Here is a 26,421-nt window from a genome sequence, read left to right as displayed (position 1 = left end):
TTTTTATTCTTACATAAATGAACAAAAACGGAACAGCTAAAATGAATGATAATCAAATTAGAGCAGAAGGTAGAAGGTTATTTAAACGCTTCTATAACATTCCTGATGGTGTTAATCCTAAAACTCGTAGAAGCTATTTAAATGAAGCAATAGATTCATATGAAGGGTTTGACATTTCATCAGAAAGTGAGAGATTAGCGAGAATGTTAAATGTTAATATTGATTTCTATTATTGTGATCCTCAACCAGAAGACGTGGACATAAATAAGGTAGACTTTCCATTAGTGGAATCAATAATGATAGATCCAGAATTTGAAACAGTAAATATTTTATTAACACAGAGTCCATGTGGAAAACTTCACGCTGACAGAATAACAGACGTTGAAGCACTCACCGGCTATAGAGTTTGTCCATATTGTAAAGAAGAAGTTTATTCTATCCGTGATGATCCAGAAAGGAAAAACCAAAGAAGATTTTTAAAGCATTGTGAGAAATGTAAAGAAAATAATGGAAGATTAATTCAAGACGTTCAGTTGCAAAAGACACAGCAACCATATGCACCACATATTACGAAACAGAAGATATATCAGTGGTTATTAGCTCATAATTTGCAGGAATATTATAAACCAACAAGATATTATATTACTTTTGACTTTGAAACATTAGAGACTAAAGAAGAATTACAACTTTCCGAGTGTGCAACTTTGAATGCTTACTTAAAACCATTCATGGTATCATCAACGGTTAAATTAAATGATAAAACATATACGAGGAATTTTTGCTTAACTTCGAGTGATTCTTTTATTTCTGATTGGATTGAGTTTTTATTTTCAACCTGTTCATTAGTTGCTAAATCAAATATTGAACAATATGAAGAATTAATGAAGTCGCAAACGGCGGGGACTTTGTCCATACATTAAATGAAAAACAGAAGGAAGCATTTAAAGAACTTCTAGATGAGGAATTCAATAAAGTGAATATCATAGGTTTTAATTCGGGAAAGTTTGATTTAAATTTAATTCTTCGTGATTTAAACACTGCAAAATGGAAAATAAAATCAATGCTGGGTTCATCTTCACAATTTAAGCAAATCATTGTAAAGAAAACAAACGTTCCATATGAATTGAGATTTATTGACATCAGAAATTATATAGCGGGTGGGACATTAGACCAATTCACTCAAGATTTCGGAAACAATAAATCACGTGTTAAATCCTTTTTCCCTTATCAATTTATCACGTGGGAAAATTACGAAGAAGAATTATATAAAGAGGAACCATTCATCAAGATTCATTTTATTCAGCATTAACCAAGAAACTATATCAGATAGTGATTATCAAATATATCTCAATGATACTAAAAACTTTAAGAATAGATTAGAATATTTTATTCATTATTGCAATAAAGATGTTGAAATTATGATTGACCCAATCGATAAAATTATTGAAGAAACATTTGTTTATAAAATTGATATGCTTCATAATCTTTCTTTATCATCGAATGCTTCAATGATTCGTTACGCTTTAGCATATAAAGACTTTAATCCTAATGAAAAATATCCTGAGGAAGAGATAGAATCAAGTTTTGAATTAACGAAAAAGTATTGGAAATATAAAATTGAATCATATAAGAAACAAGATGAAAAAGCAGAAAGGGATACTAAAAATAATGTTTCAATGGATGATTTTCAATACTATCACGATTTAATCCTTTCATCTAAATGCAAAATGTGTGGTAAAGCGTTTACATATGCAAATAAACCAACATTGGATAGAATCGATAATGAAAAACCACATACCAAAGAAAATTGTCAGTTAATGTGTTGTTATTGCAATGTCGTAAAATCAAATAAAGATGAAGATGTTCAACGTTTAAGAATCAATTTAAGAAATTATGCATTAAAAAATAATTTACCAATGACTTTAGATTCAGTTGAAGCTTATCACATTCTCCGTAATGGAATTACTGGTGGTCTATCAAATGTTCAACATCGTGTTAATCTTAAAGGAATCACGCACATTAATAAACTTTCATATAATCCAGAAACTAAAACTGTATCAAATGAGGACACACCAACATTATGACTCATTTCGTTGGTGTTGATTTTAATTCATTATATCCTTCATCATTTTCATCTAATCCTCATGATTTCATTCAATATACTGACCATAAAATGTATATGCCGGGAAGATTGAATGGTGTTATCATTTGTGATACAGCAACAAAGAAAGCAAAAGCACTGGGAATAATTAAGAAGAAAAATACTTTATTCGTGGCTGAAGTAAAGGGTCACATTGATGAAAAATACATTAATGATTACATAAACTTTTTACCGATAATAAGAAACTTAGATATTATCACAGATGAAAAAACAATTGGCGTTTTATGTATAATTACATGAAATCAAACAATCTACCAGTTGACCAGAAACAGAGAAAATTAACTCAGTTAGCATCAACACACAACCAATATCAACCATTTTCTTCTTATTATCTTTGGTATCTAATAGACAGATTTCATTTTATCAGATGACATTCAATCAATTTTAACATTTACTAAAAACACTTGTTTTAATGAATTTGCGAACAAATTTATGAACGAAAGACAAAAGGCTGAATTAGAAGGAAATAAAGGAAAAAGTTTATTTTGCAAGATTTCACTTAATGGATCATATGGTTACGATGCAATGAATACACAAAATTACGCAAAGACTAAAATAATGAATGCACAGAAGGCACGCGTTGCATGTATGTCAAATAAGTTTAAAAACATAAGAGAAATAGGTGAAGATACATATCAAGTGATGCTTAAAGATAGATTTTATAGATGTGATACATGTTTACAAGAGGCATTCTTCACTTTAGATAAGCAAAATACTGGTATTTGGTTTTCATTTATGATTTTATGTATAAATGCTGAATGTTAATCGTTTTCATTTCATTGAAGGTGATACTGATTCATCTTATTGGGCAATTGCTGGCGACCAAGTCTTCCTAACACTCAAGCATTTCAAGCAATTGTTACTGATAAACAATTTTATGATAAAAACATTTTCAAATTCGCACCATTTGATTTCTTCTGTTTTGATGAGAAATTTAAACCTAAATTAAAGAATAAAGCTGAAGAAAAAGCACATGAGAAAAAATTATTGGGTTTAGCAATTGAGAAACAAGGTGATAACATGGTTGCTTTATGTCCTAAGTGTTATACATCATTCAACGGTTCAATTGATGGAAGTGATTTTAAAAAGATTGCACAAAAAATGAAAGGTGTTAGTTTACGACAAAATAAGCAATTAACACCTAAAAAATATTTGGATATAATAAATGATAAAGTGATATTTGATGGTCAAAATATTAATTTACAACTTAAAAACGGGTCAATGACTCGCTTAACAATCGGTAAGACCGCATTAACAGGAGCACACACTAAGGCTGTATGTTGTGAAAATGGATGTTGTATGCCATTTATTTAATACAATTTAAAATTGTATTTTTAATGAAATGCCACAGAAGAGACAAAAGGAACCAAATCGATTTAACTTTCAGATTCCAAATAATCAACCACAACGAATTTTTTAAATCCCATCACAGCATCAACAGCAGCAACAACCGCCACCATTCGATACCGTTTTAGAAGAAGGAACCGTTAATGATGGTTTTGATACTATGATTCAAAGAGGTGGGCACCCTTAAACATTTATTTTATTTTTATATAAATGGATAACACAGATTTAAAAAATTTAATTGATGATTTAGTACTTAATCAAAATTTTCTTAGTTATTATGATTTAAAATCATATCTCCAAAAATATGATAACAATATAACGGGTGATGATATGGAATATTATTATCCATATTATAAAAATGAAATTTTGAAATATCATGATAGAATAATTTCTAAAATTAAAGACAAAATTAAAAATAATAAATATTCAAAGGGAAAAACTAAATCACAACTTAAACAGTTGAAAGATTTCAAAAATAAAGTATTAACAGAAGAAGATATTGATGGATTATATAATTTATATAATCCAGAGCCACAAAAGCCAAAGCCGAGGTCTAAAGTAGCAAATGTTCAACAGCCAAAGGAACAAAACGCCCAGGTTCTTCAGACCATAAATGATGCACAAGCTTTAATTTATGATTCATTAGTTAAACCATATTCAGCCCGACTTTTAAATGAAGATCAACTTTTGGAATTCATCCTTCAACATAAACTCGAAGTGGGAAAGTATATCAAACCTTTATATACAGCATATTTAAAACAAATGAATAGAATACATCCAGAATTAATGAAGGGGGGAATGAAATCCAAAATCAAAGCAGATAAAATTAAACCACTTGCAATACCAAAACCTCCAACGACAGTACCGCCTCCTCCTTCAGTTAATCCTTCATCATTCACTTTATTATATCCATTTCATACATTAAAGAAACAAAAAGATTTTAAAAAGGATTTCAAGATATTAAATAAACCAATTGACCCAAAAATTCAACCGTTAAAGGAAAAATTTAGTCGCCCTTCATTTGCACCATATCCATATTCATACGAAATCGATCATTTAGAATATTCAAAAGGAAACGTTACTTATTTATTTGCCATTAACATTAACACTAGATATTTATATTGCATTCCAGTGAAAGGGAAAACAGAACAGGAAACAAGAAGAGCTATACAATACTTACTAGATCATGAAAGAGTAGATAATATAAGGGGTGATGGTGATAAAGGATTTCAGGCAACTATGACTCATTATTTCCCACAAATTAATTTTTTCTTTTCATCCTCTCCATATACGTTTCATAATAAAATAGTTGATGCGGTAATGAGAACTCTTAGAGATGCGTTAGGGGTTAACGGTCAGATATACTGGGATGGAAATCATGACTCCATCATACAACAGTTAGTATATTATTATAATAATACATGGCATAGAACTATAAACATGAAACCAGTGGAAATGAAAAATGATATTTCAAAAGAATGGGAATATATAGGGTGTCCAAAGGTGTGTTTAGCACAAACCTGAATACTGCGAATAGAAATAAACAAGTTACATATATATAAAGTTTATTTAAATATAATCACCATTGGATTCAATCACACGTTCGCAGCGATCGATCCAGGCTTGAAAGACACGCTTTAAATCATCATGAGAAAATTGCTCAAATTGCTCTCTTACAAAATTTTCAAGATCATCTGGACTCGCGAATTCGCGTCCTTCAGCTCTCTTTTTTAGCGTGCCGAATAAATAAAAGTCAGAGGGTGCAATATCAGGTGAATAAATTGGGTTTGGAACAACTTTGACATTGTTTTCCACCAAGTAATTCATTACCTTATGACTTTTGTGAACTCTTGAATTATCAAAATGAATTGCAAACTTTTGTTTTTGTTGTTTGGATTTCTCAAACTCATCAGAATTGATAATTTGAGTAAGAACATTGTCAATTAGATACTGAGCATTCATCGTATTAGGTTTTTGAAGAATATCAATTGCGATGATGCCATTCACGCCCCAAAAAACCGACAACATCATCATTGGTGTGTCAATTTTTTTCTTCGGGAATGTTTGCGGATCTTCATCCTTCGGGATCCACATGATTTTGGCTTCTGTTGCATATTGAAACCAAGACTCGTCCCCTGTTACTAAAAAGCGAAACTTCTTGGATTGATACGCACCCAATATAGAGAGGAGCTCTTTCGAAGATTGGACTCTAGATTTTTTTTGAACTGAATTAAGGTTGTGCGGAACCCAACGTGTATACGCTAGTTTGTAGTTCAAATAATTGTGCAGATAATAACTGACTGTTGTACGTGGTATCTTTGTCATCTCCTCTATCCTTCTGAGTGATGCTCTTGGGTCTTCATCTAGCGCTTGAAGAATTGCTTTGATTTTTCTTTGATCCGGCGATTTTTTGTCAATTTTTATGATGGGCGCCTTTTTGTTCATGAAGTGATACATCCTAACATGATACGTTACAGTGGAATAGCTAGGAGCATCCATACCGAAGCATTTTACCAATGTCTCGTAGATTTTTTACAGTCTTTGCATTTTTTTGCAAGAGCGAGGATGTTTTCTTTATGATTCATTAAAAAAATGAAAAAAATCCCGCCAAAATTTCCCGCGAAACCGCCTCTTGTCTCAAAATTCATTTTATATCCCGGCATGGCGCCAAAATACAACTTACTCATCATATACATATATTCATATTTTTTATTATATATTTATAATCAGCATATATCTCCTTTAATAGTCTCATATAGAGCGCTGTGCTAAACGCACCTTTGGACACCCTATATTAGAAAGCAAATGGAAAGGTTAAATGATGTTAAACGTGAACAAATTAATTCGGGGCTCATGAATTTTAAACAAGGGGATAAAGTTTTGATTCATCTCGATTATGGAAAAACTAATAAATCAATGGCAAAAAGAAGACGAAGATTTGACACAATAGCTGAATTTGTTAGATATATTAACGGCAATGCATTAGTTGAAGTTGACAATAAATTAATAGAAATTCCGATTTATTTTATTACTCCATTATATTTAAATAATATTTAATTTTTTTATTTCGTAAGAAATGGGTGACAACGAAGCAGTCAAGAGTCCAGACGATGAATATAAAAAGAAACTAAACAGAATTAAATCAAAAATATGCTATTACAAAAAGAAGCCGCAATGTGGTGGGGTTGATGCCCATAAAACTAAAGTAATTGAAAACGATGAAGAGAGGAAAGAAATAATCGAAAAATTAGAAACTTACCGTTCAATCCTTAAACTGAGTGAAGCAAAAATAAAAGAATTTAATAGAATAAATAAATTGATTGGAAGAGATGAATTTAATAAAGATGAATTTTTAAACTCAATCCAAATTTAATTTTTATTCCTCTTTGACAACGTCTCGAATAACTGAAGGTGTTACCATGTTACCATGTGCTACCAGGTTAATGAACTTCTCTGAAAAAATGAGACAACATGACATTTTGACAACAGTCCTGGAAATTTGATGCAGTCCAAAAATAAAGTTAGTTTTAAAATTATTTTTATTTATTTTTTATCTTGTATGTAAGAACAGAAATGTCAGTCGAAGCAAAAACATTCACGAACAAATCTAATGGCGAAACATTCACAAAAGGCACTTATAATGGTATTGAAGTCTTACGTAGAGACAAGGATGGTTACATTAATGCAACAAAGATGGCAAGAGAAGCGGGAAGGTTAAACCATTTAAACAGATTTCTCAATAGTACTAAAATGCAGGAAATTCTTGAGTTTTGGATGAACGAATACGGTGGAGCCAAAAGTGGCTCGACCTCAAAACAAGCATTTTATGAGCTTACAAAGGGTGTCATGAATGAATTCAAAGGTATTTACATACATCCTGACCTCGTTCATTTTGTTGCTGAATGGTGCTCTGTAAAGTATGCATTTTATGTCAAAGATATTATGGACTCCATAGACAAGAAAGTTCATGAGAAATTAGATGAAGAAGAACTTGAAGATACAGTAGAGAATGCTAAACCTTTGTTTGAAGAAGAAGTTAGAAAAATGTGCGAAAAACAATTAGAACATGAACGTGAGTTATGTTATGGTTATAGAGATTCTCCATTCGAACTAGACCAATGGGAACAAGAAAATTTAAAGAGAGAATTTAGAGAATATGAACTCGCTAAGATAGCATTAGAAGCTGCAGAAAAGAAGTTAAAAGCTTGGGGTCGTTTTGTAAAAAAATATTGTGAGTAAATGAACCATTTATTTTTGTCATAAACGACCAAAAATAAATGTTTACGTTAAGTGACTCAAAGAGTCCGGAGACAAAGTCTCATGTTTACGTTAATGGTTTCAGGTTATTCAATAATTAATTATTTTTGAAGAACTGAGGGTGTCACTATGTCACCATGTCACTCGGTTAATTAACTTCTCTGAAAAAATGAGACAACATGACATTTTGACAACACAGCAGGATTAATGAGGAAGGCACTTATGAATTATTTTTGAAGAACTGAAGGTGTCACTACGTCACCATGTGTCACTCGGTTAATTAACTTCTCTGAAAAAATGAGACAACATGACATTTTGACAACACAGCAGGATTAATGAGGAAGGCACTTATGAATTATTTTTGAAGAACTGAAGGTGTCACTACGTCACCATGTGTCACTCGGTTAATTAACTTCTCTGAAAAAATGAGACAACATGACATTTTGACAACACAGCAGGATTAATGCAAAAATAAATTCAAATCATACTTTATAAAGCTTCATTTACAGGTATTTCATCGTCAGTAAATGAATCCTCATTATCGTTTGGTTCAACCTGTTTAATAATCCTTTCATTTCTTCTTTCAAAACATAACACCATGTTTGTTTACCATCTATTCTTCTCTGTTTCTTATCACATTTATCCTTAATGCTCATTTGAAAGTTTTTGTCTTTCATGTCTGATGGTTTGCAGAATAGAGCGTTTTTACACGTCATACCTGCACACAATTCATCATAATGTGTATTTATCCATACATCTAAAGGATTTGTTGATAATTCAATTAAATCTTGTTTGGCTTCAGTCATCGGTATGATTCGTACATTAAATGATGAAAGGTCATATTGCATAAAATACGTCAGTAAATTATCATAAAATTCCTTTGTGCATGAATTCATCAAATTCTTGAAGTAATCAAATTGACCCTTGAATTTACCATTAACTCTTAAAACTACGTATCTTCTGTCTCCAACTTCAATTTTGACAGGGTAAACGTTATTAGTTACGAAAATGAAGTTTGCAACATTCTGAGCAGTTCTTCTGGGTTGATTCTTTTCATTAATTCTAATCTCATTATCCGTAATAATTGATTTCAAAGCGTTGAAGTTTGCGAGTCTATCTTCACCTACATTCTTGAGTTCATTAAGTACAAGAAACATTTTATTTTCAACTACTGAGTTGAAATTACCCGTTAGCTCACCTATTTCGGTAATGTTTTTACATGAATAACCAGCGAGAAGTTCAGAAATAATGTCTGTAAATCTGTTTTTACCTGTTCCCTGAAGTCCTTTCAAAATAATTGCTGTTTCATTCTTGATTCCAGGATGTTGAATCATTGATGCAATCCAGCCGAGAAGGTATTTATACACTTCATCATTATTATCACAAATGGCTTCTTTAATGAAATTCATAAACATCTCAATTTTTGAGTAATCAGGCTTTTCGAGAATGTTGTATTTATAACCTTGAAACGTTGAGAAAACATCTGGAGAATCAGATTTAAAGCAAACACCCTTAACGGTTAATGAGGATAATTGATTTAGTAGTACATCCATGCTGTTATTGTTTTACCTTCTTCTTTAAATAATTTAATCATTTTGAGTGACTCTTTCATGTTTATTGAAGAACGAATGATATTTGATTCATTTTGTCGTGGATATTATAGTCCTTTTGAATGAAATATTTGTTTCCACAATCTACAAAACGGATTACACGTGATAAATCCTCAATTACTTCAGAACTGTTTTTATACTGATGATTTTCAGCCCTGCGTCTAATATCTGTTATCAAAAACGAGTCATCAAGTTTGATATCAAATGTTATTTTTGGCTTACGTAATAAAGGTAAAACATATTCATCATAATATTCCTTTTGATAAAGTTTTTAGAATCTTCACTAAAACAAATGGAGAAGTCATTAAATGTGCATATCTACTACGTGCTTTTTCAAAATTACTTTTTTGCATTTTCTGTTAAATTGCAGAAGTTATAAACGTTATCGTATGCTTCATTAATCAAATGATCCGGTAACGAATTAATTGCTTGAAACAGTGTGAATAATGTAACTTCTTTTTCTAAATTCATGTTTCCACCGTCATTATGTACTTCAAAATCACTGATGCCATCAACTATGCTCTGGGCAAGTTTATCGTCAATGTTTACATCTTTGTTTTCATTCATTATACTCTTTATTTCTTCGTTCTTTTGTTCAACTCTTACCTTAATATTCAAATCATTTAATATATCATTCACTGTTCTAGTTAATGTTGAATCATAACTTCCACGAATGAATGAGTATGTATTGATTGGTTCTGTTGCATTCTTGCGAACTCTTGAATCAGCCATAACTACTAATGAACGCTTTGAATCATCCATTGAAGTCATTATATCAATATCATAATCATTGCAGGAATAACATTTAATCATTCTGTTCGAGGTTGAATAGAAGAAATTAGTGTTACAATAAATGTGAAGACCTCCTGAAGCGGTTTTAACGATAACATCTTTATCCGAAAGTTTTGATAAAATGTCTTTTCCAACTGTTTCTTTAAGTTCATCATTGTACGATTTATTGATATCAACATCTATAATCGTTAAATTTGATATTTTATTTACTAATAAAGCTGTACCAGTTTTCCTTCCTCTTCCTCCATCATGTTTGAGGTAGTTATGTAAATCAATCTTGTTTTCACCAATTCTTTCGTTGAGGGTTTTAGTTTCTGCCACAACTAATTCCTCAGCTAATGAATCAATAACTTTTTCATCAGAAACGATATAGTTACTGTTGTTTGTTGCTGTCATTTATATAGGAATAAAAAAATAAAAATAATTTTAAAACTAACTTTATTTTTGGGCTGCATCAAATTTCCAGGACTGTTGTCAAAATGTCATGTTGTCTCATTTTTTCAGAGAAGTTAATTAACCTGGTAGCACATGGTAACATGGTAGCACCTTCAGTTCTTCAAAAATAATTCATAAGTGCCTTCCTCCTGTGTTGTTGTCAAAATGTCATGTTGTCTCATTTTTTCAGAGAAGTTAATTAACCTGGTAGCACATGGTAACATGGTAGCACCTTCAGTTCTTCAAAAATAATTCATAAATACCTTCCTCCTGTGTTGTTGTCAAAATGTCATGTTGTCTCATTTTTTCAGAGAAGTTAATTAACCTGGTGACATGGTGACATAGTGACACCTTCAGTTCTTCAAAAATAATTCATAAGTGCCTTCCTCCTGTGTTGTTGTCAAAATGTCATGTTGTCTCATTTTTTCAGAGAAGTTAATTAACCTGGTAGCACATGGTAACATGGTAACACCTTCAGTTCTTCAAAAATAATTCATAAATACCTTCCTCCTGTGTTGTTGTCAAAATGTCATGTTGTCTCATTTTTTCAGAGAAGTTAATTAACCTGGTAGCACATGGTAACATGGTAGCACCTTCAGTTCTTCAAAAATAATTCATAAATACCTTCCTCCTGTGTTGTTGTCAAAATGTCATGTTGTCTCATTTTTTCAGAGAAGTTAATTAACCTGGTAGCACATGGTAACATGGTAGCACCTTCAGTTCTTCAAAAATAATTCATAAATACCTTCCTCCTGTGTTGTTGTCAAAATGTCATGTTGTCTCATTTTTTCAGAGAAGTTAATTAACCTGGTAGCACATGGTAACATGGTAGCACCTTCAGTTCTTCAAAAATAATTAATTATTGAATAACCTGAAACCATTAACGTAAACATGAGACTTTGTCTCCGGACTCTTTGAGTCACTTAACGTAAACATTATTTCTGCAGTTCATCCATTACTTCATTACCTAATTAATTACAGACATAAAATATATTTAGTTCATTCGGTAAGCCTGCAAAGTAGGCTCAAGTGTGTTTATTGAACGCGGTACCATGCGAATACAGTCACAAATGGTGGCATGTAATCTTTACCCGAGCCTGTTGGATTTGTTGTGAAAGTGTGTGAATGATTACCTGCGGTTCCACAGAAAATACCTGTGCTTGAATCTACTGGGTCAGTTGTGATATCATATCTATTCATTCCCCATCTATCCGAACCAGCTGCAAGATTTATATAACCTCTTTTTGTTATTGAATGTGAATGATTACCTGTTGTGTTTGTAGTTCCTGTATGAGTGTGCGGTGGAAGGTTTGCTTCTTTAATTTTCTTCGAACCTCCTGTTTGCTTTGAATATCTAGCACAGTATAAGAATTTATCTACAATCTGCTTCCACGTACCAAAACCTAAAACTGTTGATGGATTTGTTGAGTTCATTGACGTATAAATAGAACCAACAGGATATAATGTTTGAAGTATTTCATTTTTCATGCTTGTAATCACATCATTTACTTCCGACTTCTTTGCATAATTTTCATCAACATAAGTTTTATCTGCTTTAAGATCTAAACATCCTGAAACCCATTCTGTATCAGCTTTAACTTTAAAAGTCTCCGATGTCCATTCATGATACCATTCAACCTTTTCTTTAATTTCATTATCTTTTTCATCAACATAAACCAAATTTGCCTTCTTATTTAACTCAGTATTAACGTATTCCTTATCTGCTTTCTTCATTATGTCATTTAGGAAACCTTCTATGAATTCCTCATTTAAATTAAATCTTCCAATCTTCAAAACTTTAGGAAATGCATTTAATGCGTAATATCTCTGTTCTTCTGGTGGAATTGATGTTATATCATCCGTTATTCCTTTAATTTTTGAATTCATAAATAAAATTTCTTTTATATTTGATATCACCGCACCACCTTTGCAAACGAATTCGAAATGGTCATTTTTCAATACTATCTCCAAATCTCCATATTTCAACCTTTGCGTTTGTTCTGCCGTCTTTGAATTATATGCATATATGGCGTATGTAATGGTCTGAGGGACCTGGGTGTTTTGTGCCTTAAGTTGTTGTGGTTGCTGTTGTTTAATCATTTATTACGATTTAAAAATAAATATTTAATCCGTTATCTCATCAGCTATTTTCTCTATTTGAAATTGCCATAATATCTCATTCATGAATTCTAAATCACAATCAAATAGGTCAGTTATTCTAAATTTAATATTTGATAAATCTTTTGAATGAAGAATAAATGAATTCCCGGATAATTGAAACGGATATGATAAAGAAAATGTGTTTAAGTTGATGGATAAAATGTTTTGTATTGATGGGTAAGAGTTAGGGTCTAATGTTTGGTGTGAAAATCTCATTGGGGTATTAACTTTATCACATTTGATTAAAATGAAATTGGAACCGGTGTCAGAATACAAAACATCCCCAACATCTTTTTCAAAATTTAATATCCCCAACAATGAACGAAGATGAGGAGTACAAAATTTAATTTTCAGCGGAAATTTAATAAGGTTATTTATTTCATCAAGTTCAAAAAGTTTATCGGGTTTTGATTTAAAATTTTCTTCATACCATACGATAAATGATTCATTTAAATAACTTAAAATCATGTTAATATCCCATTTCGCTATCACATTATTTATATACATAACATACGTTTTTTCATGGTCATCTTTAATAAATGATATATAATCTGAAGGGTCTAAAAGAATGGGATTAAATTTACCACTCACAGAAACGAGAGTAACATTATAAATTCCGCTAACTGTTAAATTTAATTCACAGTTATTATTCGAAATAATATTGATAATTGACATTTTTATTACGATTAAAAATATGGTAAAGCGTTATTTTCCGGTGATAAATAAAACTAGAATAAGATTACCTCAAGAATTCATAAATTCAACGAATAAGAAATTCATTCATGTTATAAATTTTAGTGTTTTCAGAAAATATGAGTCAATGTCATATTCATCAACAGGTTATATTTCACTTCATTCAAATTTAGTTCAATCGAACCCATATAATGACCATTTCATAAGATTTTCAGATGGTATTAAAAATGTAATTGATAGATTAAAATATGAACAGATTGACAATATCGAATTTTTGGAATTTTGGTTTAAATATCCCGATGGAAAAAAGATTGAAGTTAAAGATAAAGCTGATACTATAACAAAAACAATTACAATGACCGATCCGGATAGTGGGGAACAAAAAGAAATAAAACAAACGAGAAAACTGGTGAAAGGTCAATTATTATCGATTATGATTCAAAGGATTATTATTCGATAATGTTAATGCTTGAATATTAAATAGCCTTAACAAAGAATTTTTCAAGTGATATTTTATATTCATCAACTATTTTATTATAAATATCATTATATGTTAAATGAAGTTCAGTTGTTGTTCCGTTCTTTGATATCTTAATTGTGCTAATATCCTTTATAGGATTTATTTTTGCAACTGTTCCGCAGCATGAAACCTCATCATCTATGAAAAATTGAATCTTAACGTCTGAATCTTGAACATCACAAAGAATGGCGATAATGTGAATTAATGATTCATAAGGTAAAATAATTAAACCGGATTGATCAATTAAATTTATTATTGAATCATAATTATTAATTATTATATCACGGTAAATTTTCATTAATTCAGAATTAATGTCTATTTTATATGGGTTCTCGATGTTTGATGAAAGAGGTGGGGGTATGTTGGATAAGTGGGAATTTCAACAGGTTCTTTACCAGGTTCAGATAAAATGATTGGGTCTCCATCTTCTTTATTTTGCTCCTCCTCCTTTTTCGGTAAGTCACGAGTTAATAAATTTGGTTGAGTTGCTGACCTTGTTAATTCGGGCTAACATTAACTTTAACATTTTGAATAATTCGTGATTTATCATCATTTACGTTATAACCAACCGTAATCTCTGCTTTTGCGTTACTGTTCTTTTGACTAGTGAAACGTCTTCTCATTTATATTCGAATAAAAAAAATATATTTAAACTTTTATTTTGCTGGAACTTTTGAATCTATTATTCCCTGTATTTGTTCATGAAGTTGATTTTTAGCATTTTCATCGAAATTAATAGACCGAATATATTCATTAATTGCATTCTTATAATCATCTGATTTCTCAAATTTTCTTTTATCTGATTCCTTAACTAAATCATAAGTTAAACCACGTTGCTGATATAATGGTTTCTTAATTAAATCTTTGAATGCTTGAGATAAAGCACCTGATGCAATTCTTGCTACTATAATTGGTTGGAATTGCTGTTTAAGTTCATCTTTAACATTTGCGAAAACTGGATCGAATAAAGCAACTTTAAAGAATTTCTTAGCTGAAATTTCGGGTCTAATATTTGCATATTGACCATCAAACTGGTTAGAATATCGTGGTAATCCATCCGGTCCCTCTTCAATAGCATTTAATTCTTCATTGAAATAAGAATATGGATTATGACGGTATGAATTAATTGGACCATGTTCACCTTCTCCAATGTATTGTTTAACAGCTTTTCCATTTTCATCAAATTGCATAGGATAACGTTCATTATATACTTTACGTTTAGGATAATCAGACATAGTTAATTTGTAACCATTTATGACTTTAATATTACCTTGACCATCAGTAACGAAAACTTCATTTATACCATCGGGTTTTCCATTTGGACCCGTAATGTCTGCTTCGTGTGCTTCCCAATTTGGACCATGACGTTTGGCATATGCTTGAGCTTCTGGTAATGTTAAAACGTTTCTCATTTGTTTAACATCTTTTTGAAGACCAGCAACAATATGAACTAATTCTTTCATTCCATCAGGAACTTTCATAGTTCTATTATATACACCCTTTTTGTTTGTCCCTTGTTTTAATGGAACCTGTAGAAGATTTGCTATTTCTGTCATGTTTAATTATAAATAAAAAATAAAAATTAATTATAAAAAGTTAATCAAATTTAACACTTCCTTTATTTAAATCAACTATTATTTTTCCATGTTCACCTAATTGCTGATATTGTGTGTAAAGTTCATTAATGGTCATTGGTAAATTCACTTGATAAAGCATAACGTTCAACTGTTGACAACTAAACCCACTGAAAATGAAAAGTGTTGATAGATTTGATTTAATGTTTGTGCTTAATGCTTTGAAGTATTGAACAGCCATGAAGAATGAACACTGAATGTGTCGACATTGAGTTAATAACTGATTAAAATATGATTTCTCATTTGTTATTAGTTTTGATTTCACTGCATCATCTAGAAAAATGAGTGAATGCAAAAATTCTCTATCAAAATTTGAAATAGAAAGTGTTTCAAATAATTCATCCCGTTGTTTATCAATAATTTTATCCTCTAATCCTTGCTTCTTGATTGTATTATATAATTCTTTATACATTAAAAAGTTTTTTAAATAATCTTCTACTTCTTCTTGTGATAAATAAATAATTGGAATTTTGATTAAATGCTTTAAAGATTCAAATGTATCATCTGAAGGTGAACCTGAACGGTTGATATAAATTAACACATGTGAATAGGGGGAAGTGTTAGCAATAATGATAATTTGTTTTAATATCGTTAATGTTTTACCTTTATTTTGTTTACCAATTGCTGCAGTGATTGAATTTAAATAACATTCAGAATATGGAATTTTCATTAATTTTTCCTTAGATAGAGCATTTCTATTATCACTCAATGCTTCATTAATCATATCATCTACGTATGTATTATATACTCCCGCTAATTCTTCATAAGGGGTGGATGAATTTAAATCCATTTAATCAAAAATAAATTTATAATTTTAAACATTTCTATTCATCAATATTTCATCATATGAACTTCTATACTGTGGTGGTGTACCTGTTGGATGATATTTCAAACCTTCATCCGGTGTCCATGTCCAATACGTAGTCCTAGTAAACCAGAGGAGGATTTGTCACCTTTGAACAGTAAGTGTCATTATCACCCTGAATGATTGGATATGCTTTCACTTGTACTGTAACTTGTGAGTTGAAAGTTTCTAATCCATCAAAGAATATACCCGCTCCATCACGTTGAACTGGAATAGTGCATAAGAATGAAGTTTGGTCTTTCCATGTTCTAGCTAATGGCGTGCCATCATCTGCATTCAGTGGTCTAGTTAATGAGTCCTCGTATTCTTCCGTGCATTCATTCACTCCATCTAAATCAGAAGCTTGAAGCATACGTGTAAAGAATATGTCACCCACTGTGGTCATCGCTTGATCGGGGAAGTTTCTGGAATCTATAGTGACCTGAAGACCTCGAAGCATTGGATTTTCTAAAACTGTTCTTTGCATTGCATTCTTCGGAAATGTTAACACAACATCTGTAACATTATGAAGAGCGTATGAGAAATCTGAGCTGATACCTTCAGGAGTGATGCAACCTCCATTTAGTGAACGAACGTCAATATGTTGAGCTGGAATCATGAATGGATCTTCCTTACTGAATAAATGGTATTGCTTTAACTGATTCTTCAATTAAACCGTATCCTGGTGTAATGCATTTATCCTCTAAAACTTCCATCTTTGTGCATGAAATAATAACGTTATCAACTGTTGCGTCAGCAGATGTAGCGGCTAAGTTTGTAATTAATTTGGCAGGAAGTCCGATTTGTTGGAATTTGCGATCATATTTATAAACATGATTCATAATCTTTTCATAATTTTCATCAGTTATCTTTTCATAAACGTAATTTTGTAAATCAGCAACTCTTAACGGGTCAACCTGACAAAATACTAAAGTATCCCTGAAAACATAATATTTAAGAATGATATCACCAAATGATTTAGGATAATCATCGAACGCCTGAAATGCTAACAAATCATTTACCGGAATAATCATATCAAAAGTGACATCAACTTCTTCATTTGCTTTCTTGAAAACTTCTGAAGGGTCAATATATTTACCACATACTGAGTTATCATATTTTTGAACATTATTATATAACGAATGAACAAACTTTTTAACTTTCCTTTCTGATTTTGGTTTATATGTTGCAAATGCGAAAGATTCACGGGCGCAATCCATCTGAAGATAACCGGCATCACCTCTTTCGGTTTCTACTTCTAATTGTTTAAAGCTTTGATTTGATGATTTGTAACCAACGAATAAACGCATGCATTTAAAAGCGGCATCACATGTGAAAGCTTTATTTGAAACTAGAGTTGCTTTAACTTTGCGTTTAATATATGTGTCACCTAATTGATTCACATCATGAGCTGGATTTGTAATTCTTAAATGAGTTTGTTTATCATCAAAATATGGAGCATCAGAGTCATAGCATGAACTTTCAAGTTCTCTATAATATCTTCTACCGTCATTCTTTGCGAATATTTCATTTATCTTTTCGAATGAATGAAAACACATTTCCATTAATCGGTTTAGTGTTTGGCACCAAATAGTTAGTCGTCATTTATTATTAAATAAAAAATCAAAATTAAAAGATGAAAATGAATTTTTAATTTTAATGAAATAATCAACTATGGCGGCAGGATTCTTTAAAAAATTATGGGATAAAGTAAAAAGAGGAGCGCATAAAGTTTGGGAAACAATGAAGAAAGGAGCAAATTGGATATTTAAGAATAAAGAAGCAATTAGTGACATTGCTGAATCAATAACGCCAAAAGCTGCCCCAATAAGAGAAGTTTTAAATAAAGGAGAAAAAGTTTATCAAAGACTTCAACCGATACTAAGATAAAAATAATATTTATTTATTTTTCCACTATCTACCTCCTATTTTATTAAGTATTCCTTCAGCAATTCCACCAATTGCGTTACCTGCTTGTGCTCCCATCGCCGGATTACCTGCTTTAGTACCTAATACTCCACCTATGATAGTTCCTGCCGTTTTCGCTACTGGTGCCAAAAAGTTTGCAATGGGTTTAATAATCTTTTTATGAACCCAACCTGCAGCTTTCTTAATTCCATCCCATAATTTTTTAAAGAATCCTGCCGCCATTTCTGATTTAATATTAATTAAAAAATATATTTCATCACTTATATTCTAAAAAACGATAGGATGGCATTTTTTGACAAATTAATAAAATATTCACCATAATTCTATCTTTAGAGGATGACAATATTTGGAATAGTTACTTCAAAAGTCAATTTACAGAAGTAGAAACTAATCATTGCCAAAATTGTAATCTTTCAGCAGGTAAAGGTCAATATTACTTAGATGAGTGCAATTTTTTTGATGATAATGACAGTGTTATCAACTTTAATCCAATTTCCAACACTTTATTCCTACATAATCGGTGTTGTTTTAGTAATTGCACTTCAACTGGGAGTGGAAGTTGCATTTACTACCAAATTGGCAGTAATAGTTCGATTGTTCAACGAAAGTTCTGTTGTACAAAATGCCAAAGTCAATATGGAGCACATTTTTCATATGCATATGTTGACAGAGATAACTTAAACTTTATTATTGAAAGTTCCCTTTTCGATGTAGTTTTCTATTGAAGCAAAACGTGATAACATCATAGTTTCATCAACAAATTTCTCATCATGCAAAGCATCTTTGGGACCTGCTGGTTTTTTAAAAAGTCCTAATGTTAATTACACAACAAAATATAACTATACAACTGTTGTTAATAATTTAGCAACAAGTATTATGATTCTAAATATTTGGAATAACGTTTTGATTGATTCATGTAATATTATAAATAATACCAAAACAACATCATATGATGGAATTATTTACCATCAATATAATTCTCTTACTGTAAAAAGTTGTTCTTTTATTAACAACACTGCTCCTCAAGGTTCATATTTGATATATAACGATGAAGATCAATTAACAGTTGATAGTTGTTACATTGACAATTCGATTTCAAATACATTTTATAGTAATGTAGTACCTACTAATACAAGAAAACTATTTACTAACAAATTGATTCATCTTTCAACTGGTAATTGCCAAGCAGAATTTGCAATTATCAAAAAAACCAAATGCATTGAATATTTCTCTCACCGATTCCCACATGTCGATTATTAAATATTTTATATTAATTATTTATCTTGAATAAAATTACTTTTATTTATATAGAAACTTTCTAAAATATCCGTATTCTGTGTTCTGTAAAAAATTCAATGATGACAGAATTTATTACATTTCCATATGGATAAATGAATGTAATCAAATCCTACTCAAAAATTAGCATGGAATAAAAAAAAAAAAAAAAAAAAAAAAAAAAAGGTAGTGGGGCTTCCAGGCACTTCGTGCCCTCTAGCCCCCCGTCACTTTTCTGTCACTTTTCAGGAAAAAAACATTTTTATTAAATATAAAATGAATTTCACAAAACCACCGTTACCGTTCTTTGGAAATAAGAGTAAATGTAAAGATATTCTATTGAGAGAACTTAAGAAACTACCGAATGGTCTAACATTTGTAGATTTGTTCGGTGGAAGTTTCTATATATCTCATTTGTGCCATACTGTATTTCCTGACTCAAAGATTATATGCAATGACTTCGACAACTATATGAACCGTCTCAAACATATACCAGACACTAACAAAATATTGAGTGAGTTGAAAGAAAAGATACCTATAGGTAAGATGGAACGTATACCATTAGATAAGAAAAATATTGTCAGAGAGGTTTTGAAAAAAGCAGAGTATATAGACTGGGATAGTATATCTGCTAGACTATTATATAGTGGTTCTATAAGAGTTCATGACATTGAAACACTTATGTCAAAAGTTTTATATCTTAACTATACAAAGGTTTTCAAAGAGAACATAGAAAAATATACTGAGGGTATAGAGTTTGTGAGATGTCGTTGGACAGAGTTGTATGAAAAATATAAAGACAAGGAAAATGTTTTCTTTATAGTAGACCCGCCGTTCTATAACACATATGATTTTCAATACCAAGTAGACTGGACTTTGAGAGACTCTTTAGAAACTTTAGACGTTGTACATAACCATCCATGCTTTTACTTTACATCCGATAAAAGTGGTTTGGAAAGTGTCATGAGATGGTTAGAGGACATACATGACTATGAGTTTAGATATGACAAGATAGAATATGAGAGAGGTCCTATAAACCGGAGAAAGTGTCATAACAAAGAAATTTTACTAGTAAGTAAATGTGGTTTGAAATAGGACTACTTGTTTTAGGTTTTTTCCATTGTGTCATTTACTTATTTGACGTGGCAGAAAGATATAGAGAATATGAAGATGAACCAATGCCTGCAAATGTCCAGTATATGTACTCGTAAGAGATATTTTTATCTAATATTAAATGGACGCACAGAACTTAGCGAATGCACAGCAACCTGGACAACCAAACCCAGAGAATATTCCAAATGAAGTTAGAATACAAACTGCAATGGCAAACTATGGTCAAGTGCCAACAGATGTACAAATGCAAACTGCCATGTCAAATGACGCTGCGTTAGGTTTGCCACCATGGTATGCAAATATGAGATGGAAAGAGTTTTATACAAACCCTGAAGTGGGATATAAACAACTCTATGCAGATGACGCGAACACAGGAGTTGACCCAGAGTATGTTTTCTACCAGAGGAGAAATAGAATGTATGAGCTCCAGTTAAAGAATGCAATGGAACTCAGAAGGAAACGTAAGAGACTAGGCGGACATTAGATTTTTACATATAGTAAAATGGGTTTCTTTGGAAGAATAGGAAACTTCTTTCGAAATGTTGGAAGAGGTATATGGAATGGAATAAAAACCGTAGGAAGAGGAATTTGGAACGGAGTCAAAAATATTGGTAAAAGAGTAGGTCAGTTCGTTGGTATTATACCTAAAGACTCTGAACCAGAAGAACAAGCTCCTGTTATACAACAGCCTGAACCTGCACCTCTAGTTGGCAACCAAATCCAACACCTCAACCGTATTAAAAAATTATATTTTTACCGTTCGATAGTAGTTGTATATGAAACTAAGTTCTAAGTAAAACGCATGGTATATGGAACTATTCTCTTTCTTCCATCTGTAGTAAACCATACTTGAAACTGAAATACTTCCACTCGGTGGTTCATATAGCTTTGTAGGTTTTTCGTAAAAGTCATTTGCCAAGCATAAAAAAGAGTTTTGTGCACCAGAAAATGAAGCATGAACTATAATAGCATCTGAGTCGAAAACATTTTCATATGTTCCATTAGGGTTTTCGACTTCATAAAAGTTCGGGTGTACTGGATATTCTGCAGGCTGATTTAACATCCTCAAAAATCTATACCATGCCAAGTTGTTATATTTTGTAGAAATATAAACGTCTTCTCCAAGGTCTTCTATTCTATTGATTTTAACAGTTGCATTTTTCCTGTCATATATAATATCGAGATGGTACTCTCCTTCGTCAATGTTGTACTGTTTTGCATATTCGAGATAGATATCGTTTATTTTTTCTTGAAAAGCTTGAAGAGTTGTTTCTAAGTTTACAAGCAAATTCACTTGTAAAAGTTTTCCCTGTTCAAATTTCTCATACGTACGTTTTTCTTTGTTATAGTATCGAATTTCAAAAGCGACCGTAAATGGGAAACCATGTATGGCTTCTGAAATGAATTTCATTCTACGAAAGCCAATAGCTTTTTGTGACGGATGGGTCTCTTAACCATCTCAATGGGTAGTCAAATAGCCTTCATGCTTTACGGTCTCTGTCTCAAACTTTTGACCGACATTCGTAAAAAGTTCATCTAATGGTTTAGTTGTAGCAACTCTTGAATTTTCTTTTTCTATTGAAAGCATATTTTATCTAGAATAAAAATGTCGAAAGAAACAGCGTCTATGAGAGAAATACAACACAACCGACAACTCATTGTGCAAGCTCTAAATAAGAACACAACAAACTTTTCAAACTATTCTAAGATATCTGAGTCATTGAAAGAAGGAAACTTAAAACTGACGATAAACCCATTGACAGACGAGTTTCTGTTTCAAGACAGTAAGAACCATACTGTTTGTATAAATCCAACAAAAAGAACTTTAAACGAGAAACCTATAGATGAACTTCTTTTGAAAGCAGATATTGACAACAAAGCTGACAAAGAGTATGTTGACGATGAGTTAGCACGTGTGGCTAGTGCGTTAGTGAAGAAGGCAGATAAGGAATATGTGAATGAAAAGGATGAAAAAATTAAAGAAATGGTTGAATGGTACCATGAACGGACAACAAAGATTTTAGAAGGTAAAGCCAATACAGGGTGGGTTTCAGGATGTTTAGACCTTAAAGCTGACAAAACATATGTTAACGATGAGTTAAAGAAGAAAGCAGACTCGACATGGGTAGCTGGATATGTAGATGCAACAAAAGAGTATATTTTCACATGGACAGAAGGAACATACTCACAAAAATATCATAGACATAGCATCTCTGACGTAAATGAACTTGAAGAAAAGTTATATAAGAAAGCAGACAAAACAGAGCTTCAAACATTAAAGACAGAAATACTTCAAACACTATATCCTATAGGTTCTATTTACACGTCAATGAACTCTACCAGACCAGAAGTAGTACTTGGTTTTGGAACTTGGACTCAAATAGTCGACAGGTTTTTGTATTGTGCAAACTCTTCAAAGGAAACAGGTGGAAGTAAAACGATTTCAGGTGAAAACCTACCTGCACACAGTCATTACATAAATTTAACTACAGCTGAAGCAGGTTGGCATAAGCATAGATATTGGGATTGGACAGGAATGACAAAAGGTAAAGGATATGATGTTAAAGACGACGTTAAGTTTGCTATAAATTGTTACTGGGATGACACTCAGGGAGGAGGAAGCCATACACATCGCATTACAGGATATACAGAAACAACGGGACAGAGTAAAGACTACATGCCACCTTACATGACAGTTTACGCATGGTATAGAAATGCTTAGTCGTCATGTTCCACTTCTTTAGCATATTCGTCAGGAGTTGTCTTATATTTGTTAGGAACTGTCTTTGAAAGTATACCACCTTGAACTTTGACAAGTTTGAAACGAGGTCTGACAATAGTAGTTTTATCTTCTGCTTGCAGTCTGTACATTTTGCCATGTTTGCCTAAAACTTCATAATATTCTCTTGTATACTTTCTTCTATTTTTACGAACACGAATGTGAGTACCTGTCGAGTTCCCATTGTTGTCATAGTCAATAGTATTTTCATATGGGTCGCGTTTAGGTATTTCTATTTTTACTTTGTCACCTTTCTGAAGTTTGAAGCCTGGCATTCTTTCTTGTTTGTCTCTTTTGACTAAACTATTAAATATATAGTCTTTCTCTAAGTCAGGGTTGTTTTTCATTTCTTCAGGGGAATGGTTTCCCAAACCTTTTTGTTTACGGTTATTGTAAATATTTAAAACTTGTCTCATCTTTGCCATGGAGAAGTGTCTGTACTTGTCGTCATATGACATTTCATCTACCTCACCACCTTGTGGTTGGTTTAAGTCTCTTAAGATTTTTATACAACTGTCAATGACACCAAGAGCAGAATGGTTTTGGTCGACAATGAAATATTGGTTTACATTTTTTGAACGCAGATAGTTTTTAATATCGTCTGATTTGAAAGAACTTTCACAGTCAGATGTCAGTTTTGTTGGATGGTATTTGTCAACGAATATTGTCAAAGCAGTTTTCACATCTAAAATATTTTTGGACCATAATGGTATGGCTTCACAGTATCTTGTGTTTTGACCGACAAATATTAGCCAGTATGGTGGTCCATCTTCTCTATACCTCGGAATGTTTTCCAAGATATCCATAAACCAAGCATTTGGTGTTGAACTAAAGATTTTTACCATGAGTGCTTTCTTTGTTGCCTTAGAAACATAGGGGTCCTTGTTTGGATTCGTCATTTTTTACCCTATAAGAAATGGGTTTATTTGGCGCATTAGCAGGAGTTGCATCTAGATTTTTACCCGCAGTGGGAACACTAGCCAGAGGTGCATTTGGAATTGGAAGGAAGATTTTGAGTACATTAGGTATACTGAAAGAGAAAGCACAACCTATTATACAAACTGTACAGAAAGGTTGGGAGGTAGCACGAGATGCAACAAATCTTATTCCAAATCCTGAAACAAGAGGAAAAGTTCAAGGATGGATGGACAATGTTTCCAGACAAGCAGGAAACTATTATAACAAAGCAAATGACTACTATAACCAAGCAGGACACTATATGGACCAAGGTGAAAGATTCTTTAACAGAGGATATAACCATGCACAACAATGGGTAAACAATAACCAACCTCAACCACCTCAAACGTGGGGAATGTAAATTTTTTTACTGAGATGAAATGAACAATACAGCATTGAGACAAATGGGTTCAAGATGGATTTGTCGGCTTCCAGCAGTTACACAACCACGTGTTTGTCAAGTTCTTCCTATACCTCAAGAAGTTTTAGACCGACTTAAAAAACCTAAACAACCAGTTGAAAACAAACCAAACTAAAATTTTTTACTGAGATGAAATGACCGAAGAAGTTGAAACGGTAGATTTGACACCACAAACAAAAAGTTCAGAACCATTGTCAAAACCTGTCAAAGAACTTACCGATGAAGAGAAAAATTCAATAATAGAAAGTGCCAGGTCTGGAAATACAAACCCTAACTATAAAGTCACTTTTCATAGAAATGGAACGGCTAGTATCTCAAAAAAGAAACAGACTCTCACAAATAAAATATTGAAGTCTGAAGGAGCTTTCGAGACAACAGATGGGAAGGTATACTTCACCGACCAACAGTTCATTATAGAACATCTCATTGACTTAGAGTCGAAATATTCTAAACTTTACAACAAACACAAAAAGTTGAAAGGAAAACAAAAACAAATGGCATATGATATTTACGAAGATACTAACGACACAACCATACCTGCAAGTGAAGTAAAGTCAGAGGAACCGAAAAGTGACGAAAAACCGATAGAAGAAGAAAAACCAAAAACTGAAGATAAACCAAAACCAAAGTTTAGTTTCCAAACTAAACCAAGTCAACCTTCATTAGCTGGTATGGGTTGGCGTCAAAGACTTATGGCAGCCGGTGGTTACGTAAAGTAAAGAAAAAACATTTTTAAAACAGTATATTTTTTTATTTTTATAAAAATGCCTCTATATAGAATGGATAGAAAATCTGCTAGAATAAAAGCAGAGTTGCAAAGATATGGTTGGAGAGTTTCGAAGAATTTTAAATATAGGAAGGGAAGACCCATAAAAGTCTATGACAAATTATCTGGTCTTCGCTATGAGATGGACTTGGAAACAGCGCGCGCAAATTATCCAAACAGACTAGAGAGGTTAGAAGAAGAACGTCTTATGAACATGCCTTTCGATGTTAGTGAACCTCAAGTTGAAGGACACGACGGCTTTGCCAGATTTTACTGGAAACATGACGAACAATTGCATCCCTTGAGAAGGAAAAAAGGAAAAGGTGAAGACAAACATGCTCCCATGGAAAGAACAAGATATGCATATGAAAAGTATCGTGAAGTTAGAAGTCAAATTACATCTGGTCGAACCTTTACAGTAAACTTTGACGAAGGAAAGAACAAAGAAGGCTTCATGGGTGTACTTGCTGCAATTCAAGACGGAAATAAGAAAGGATACAATCTCAGACTAACCGTAACAGATTTAGATGGTCATATCTACTATGCACATGGCAATGTCACAACAGCCGCACAACTTCTTGACGCTTTCAAGACTACAAAGAGAGAACAAATGGTTGACTCCGACTCAGACATTTTGAATGCAATTGAAGGAATTGTAAGCGTGAAGTTCGAATGGTATCAACCTAACCCTCAAGCAGTCAGACAACATGCTGGATACTTCCCGTTCA

At 32.1% G+C, this 26,421-nt stretch overlaps 10 protein-coding genes and 6 pseudogenes across 16 annotated transcripts, besides 4 other annotated features; 10 read left to right on the top strand and 6 right to left on the bottom strand.

The window, feature by feature from the left end:
• Positions 1 to 17: 17 nt before the first annotated feature.
• TVAGG3_0216970 (uncharacterized protein) lies at positions 18 to 592 on the top strand (the record flags this gene model as incomplete). The annotated part of the gene is made up of 1 exon (XM_051226848.1): positions 18 to 592. A coding segment is annotated over one exon (575 nt), but the record flags the coding sequence as incomplete, so codon positions are not given.
• Positions 593 to 1,676: 1,084 nt separating this feature from the next.
• On the top strand, positions 1,677 to 2,639 carry TVAGG3_0216960 (annotated as a pseudogene). The gene has a single exon. A coding segment is annotated over exon 1 (963 nt).
• A 110-nt stretch (positions 2,640 to 2,749) lies between these two features.
• TVAGG3_0216950 lies at positions 2,750 to 3,475 on the top strand (annotated as a pseudogene). The gene has a single exon. A coding segment is annotated over exon 1 (726 nt).
• Positions 3,476 to 4,997: 1,522 nt separating this feature from the next.
• Positions 4,998 to 5,025: a terminal%2Cinverted (terminal inverted repeat of Mariner transposon ID:TVAGG3_0216930).
• Positions 4,998 to 6,300: a mobile genetic element.
• Positions 5,078 to 6,204, bottom strand: TVAGG3_0216940 (annotated as a pseudogene). The gene has a single exon. A coding segment is annotated over exon 1 (1,127 nt).
• Positions 6,273 to 6,300: a terminal%2Cinverted (terminal inverted repeat of Mariner transposon ID:TVAGG3_0216930).
• A 284-nt stretch (positions 6,301 to 6,584) lies between these two features.
• TVAGG3_0216920 (uncharacterized protein) lies at positions 6,585 to 6,881 on the top strand (the record flags this gene model as incomplete). The annotated part of the gene is made up of 1 exon (XM_001318779.1): positions 6,585 to 6,881. The coding sequence occupies one exon, from the start codon at positions 6,585 to 6,587 to the stop codon at positions 6,879 to 6,881; it is 297 nt and encodes a 98-aa protein (XP_001318814.1).
• Positions 6,882 to 7,019: 138 nt separating this feature from the next.
• Positions 7,020 to 26,421: part of a mobile genetic element that runs on past the window's edge.
• TVAGG3_0216910 (KilA, N-terminal/APSES-type HTH, DNA-binding family) lies at positions 7,082 to 7,595 on the top strand (the record flags this gene model as incomplete). The annotated part of the gene is made up of 1 exon (XM_051226847.1): positions 7,082 to 7,595. A coding segment is annotated over one exon (514 nt), but the record flags the coding sequence as incomplete, so codon positions are not given.
• Positions 8,255 to 8,922, bottom strand: TVAGG3_0216900 (annotated as a pseudogene). Its single transcript has one exon. A coding segment is annotated over exon 1 (668 nt).
• TVAGG3_0216890 (keratin-associated protein family) lies at positions 11,638 to 12,702 on the bottom strand (the record flags this gene model as incomplete). The annotated part of the gene is made up of 1 exon (XM_051226846.1): positions 11,638 to 12,702. The coding sequence occupies one exon, from the start codon at positions 12,700 to 12,702 to the stop codon at positions 11,638 to 11,640; it is 1,065 nt and encodes a 354-aa protein (XP_051111832.1).
• On the bottom strand, positions 13,932 to 14,461 carry TVAGG3_0216880 (annotated as a pseudogene). Its single transcript has one exon. A coding segment is annotated over exon 1 (530 nt).
• TVAGG3_0216870 (uncharacterized protein) lies at positions 14,632 to 15,387 on the bottom strand (the record flags this gene model as incomplete). The annotated part of the gene is made up of 1 exon (XM_051226845.1): positions 14,632 to 15,387. One exon carries the CDS (start codon positions 15,385 to 15,387, stop codon positions 14,632 to 14,634), a length of 756 nt encoding a protein of 251 aa, XP_051111831.1.
• On the bottom strand, positions 17,287 to 18,058 carry TVAGG3_0216860 (annotated as a pseudogene). The gene has a single exon. A coding segment is annotated over exon 1 (772 nt).
• On the top strand, positions 20,892 to 21,254 carry TVAGG3_0216850 (uncharacterized protein; the record flags this gene model as incomplete). The annotated part of the gene is made up of 1 exon (XM_051226844.1): positions 20,892 to 21,254. One exon carries the CDS (start codon positions 20,892 to 20,894, stop codon positions 21,252 to 21,254), a length of 363 nt encoding a protein of 120 aa, XP_051111830.1.
• Positions 22,377 to 22,916, top strand: TVAGG3_0216840 (phage tail repeat-like family; the record flags this gene model as incomplete). The annotated part of the gene is made up of 1 exon (XM_001321099.2): positions 22,377 to 22,916. A coding segment is annotated over one exon (540 nt), but the record flags the coding sequence as incomplete, so codon positions are not given.
• Positions 24,887 to 25,042, top strand: TVAGG3_0216830 (uncharacterized protein; the record flags this gene model as incomplete). Its single annotated transcript, XM_001321100.2, has 1 exon — positions 24,887 to 25,042. The coding sequence occupies one exon, from the start codon at positions 24,887 to 24,889 to the stop codon at positions 25,040 to 25,042; it is 156 nt and encodes a 51-aa protein (XP_001321135.2).
• Positions 25,281 to 25,646, top strand: TVAGG3_0216820 (phage tail repeat-like family; the record flags this gene model as incomplete). Its single annotated transcript, XM_051226843.1, has 1 exon — positions 25,281 to 25,646. A coding segment is annotated over one exon (366 nt), but the record flags the coding sequence as incomplete, so codon positions are not given.
• Positions 25,707 to 26,403, top strand: TVAGG3_0216810 (uncharacterized protein; the record flags this gene model as incomplete). The annotated part of the gene is made up of 1 exon (XM_051226842.1): positions 25,707 to 26,403. A coding segment is annotated over one exon (697 nt), but the record flags the coding sequence as incomplete, so codon positions are not given.

This window comes from Trichomonas vaginalis, chromosome IV (genome assembly GCF_026262505.1).
Source record: "Trichomonas vaginalis G3 chromosome IV, whole genome shotgun sequence".
NCBI lineage: Eukaryota > Parabasalia > Trichomonadida > Trichomonadidae > Trichomonas > Trichomonas vaginalis.
This window is presented reverse-complemented; position numbering and strand designations above follow the sequence as displayed.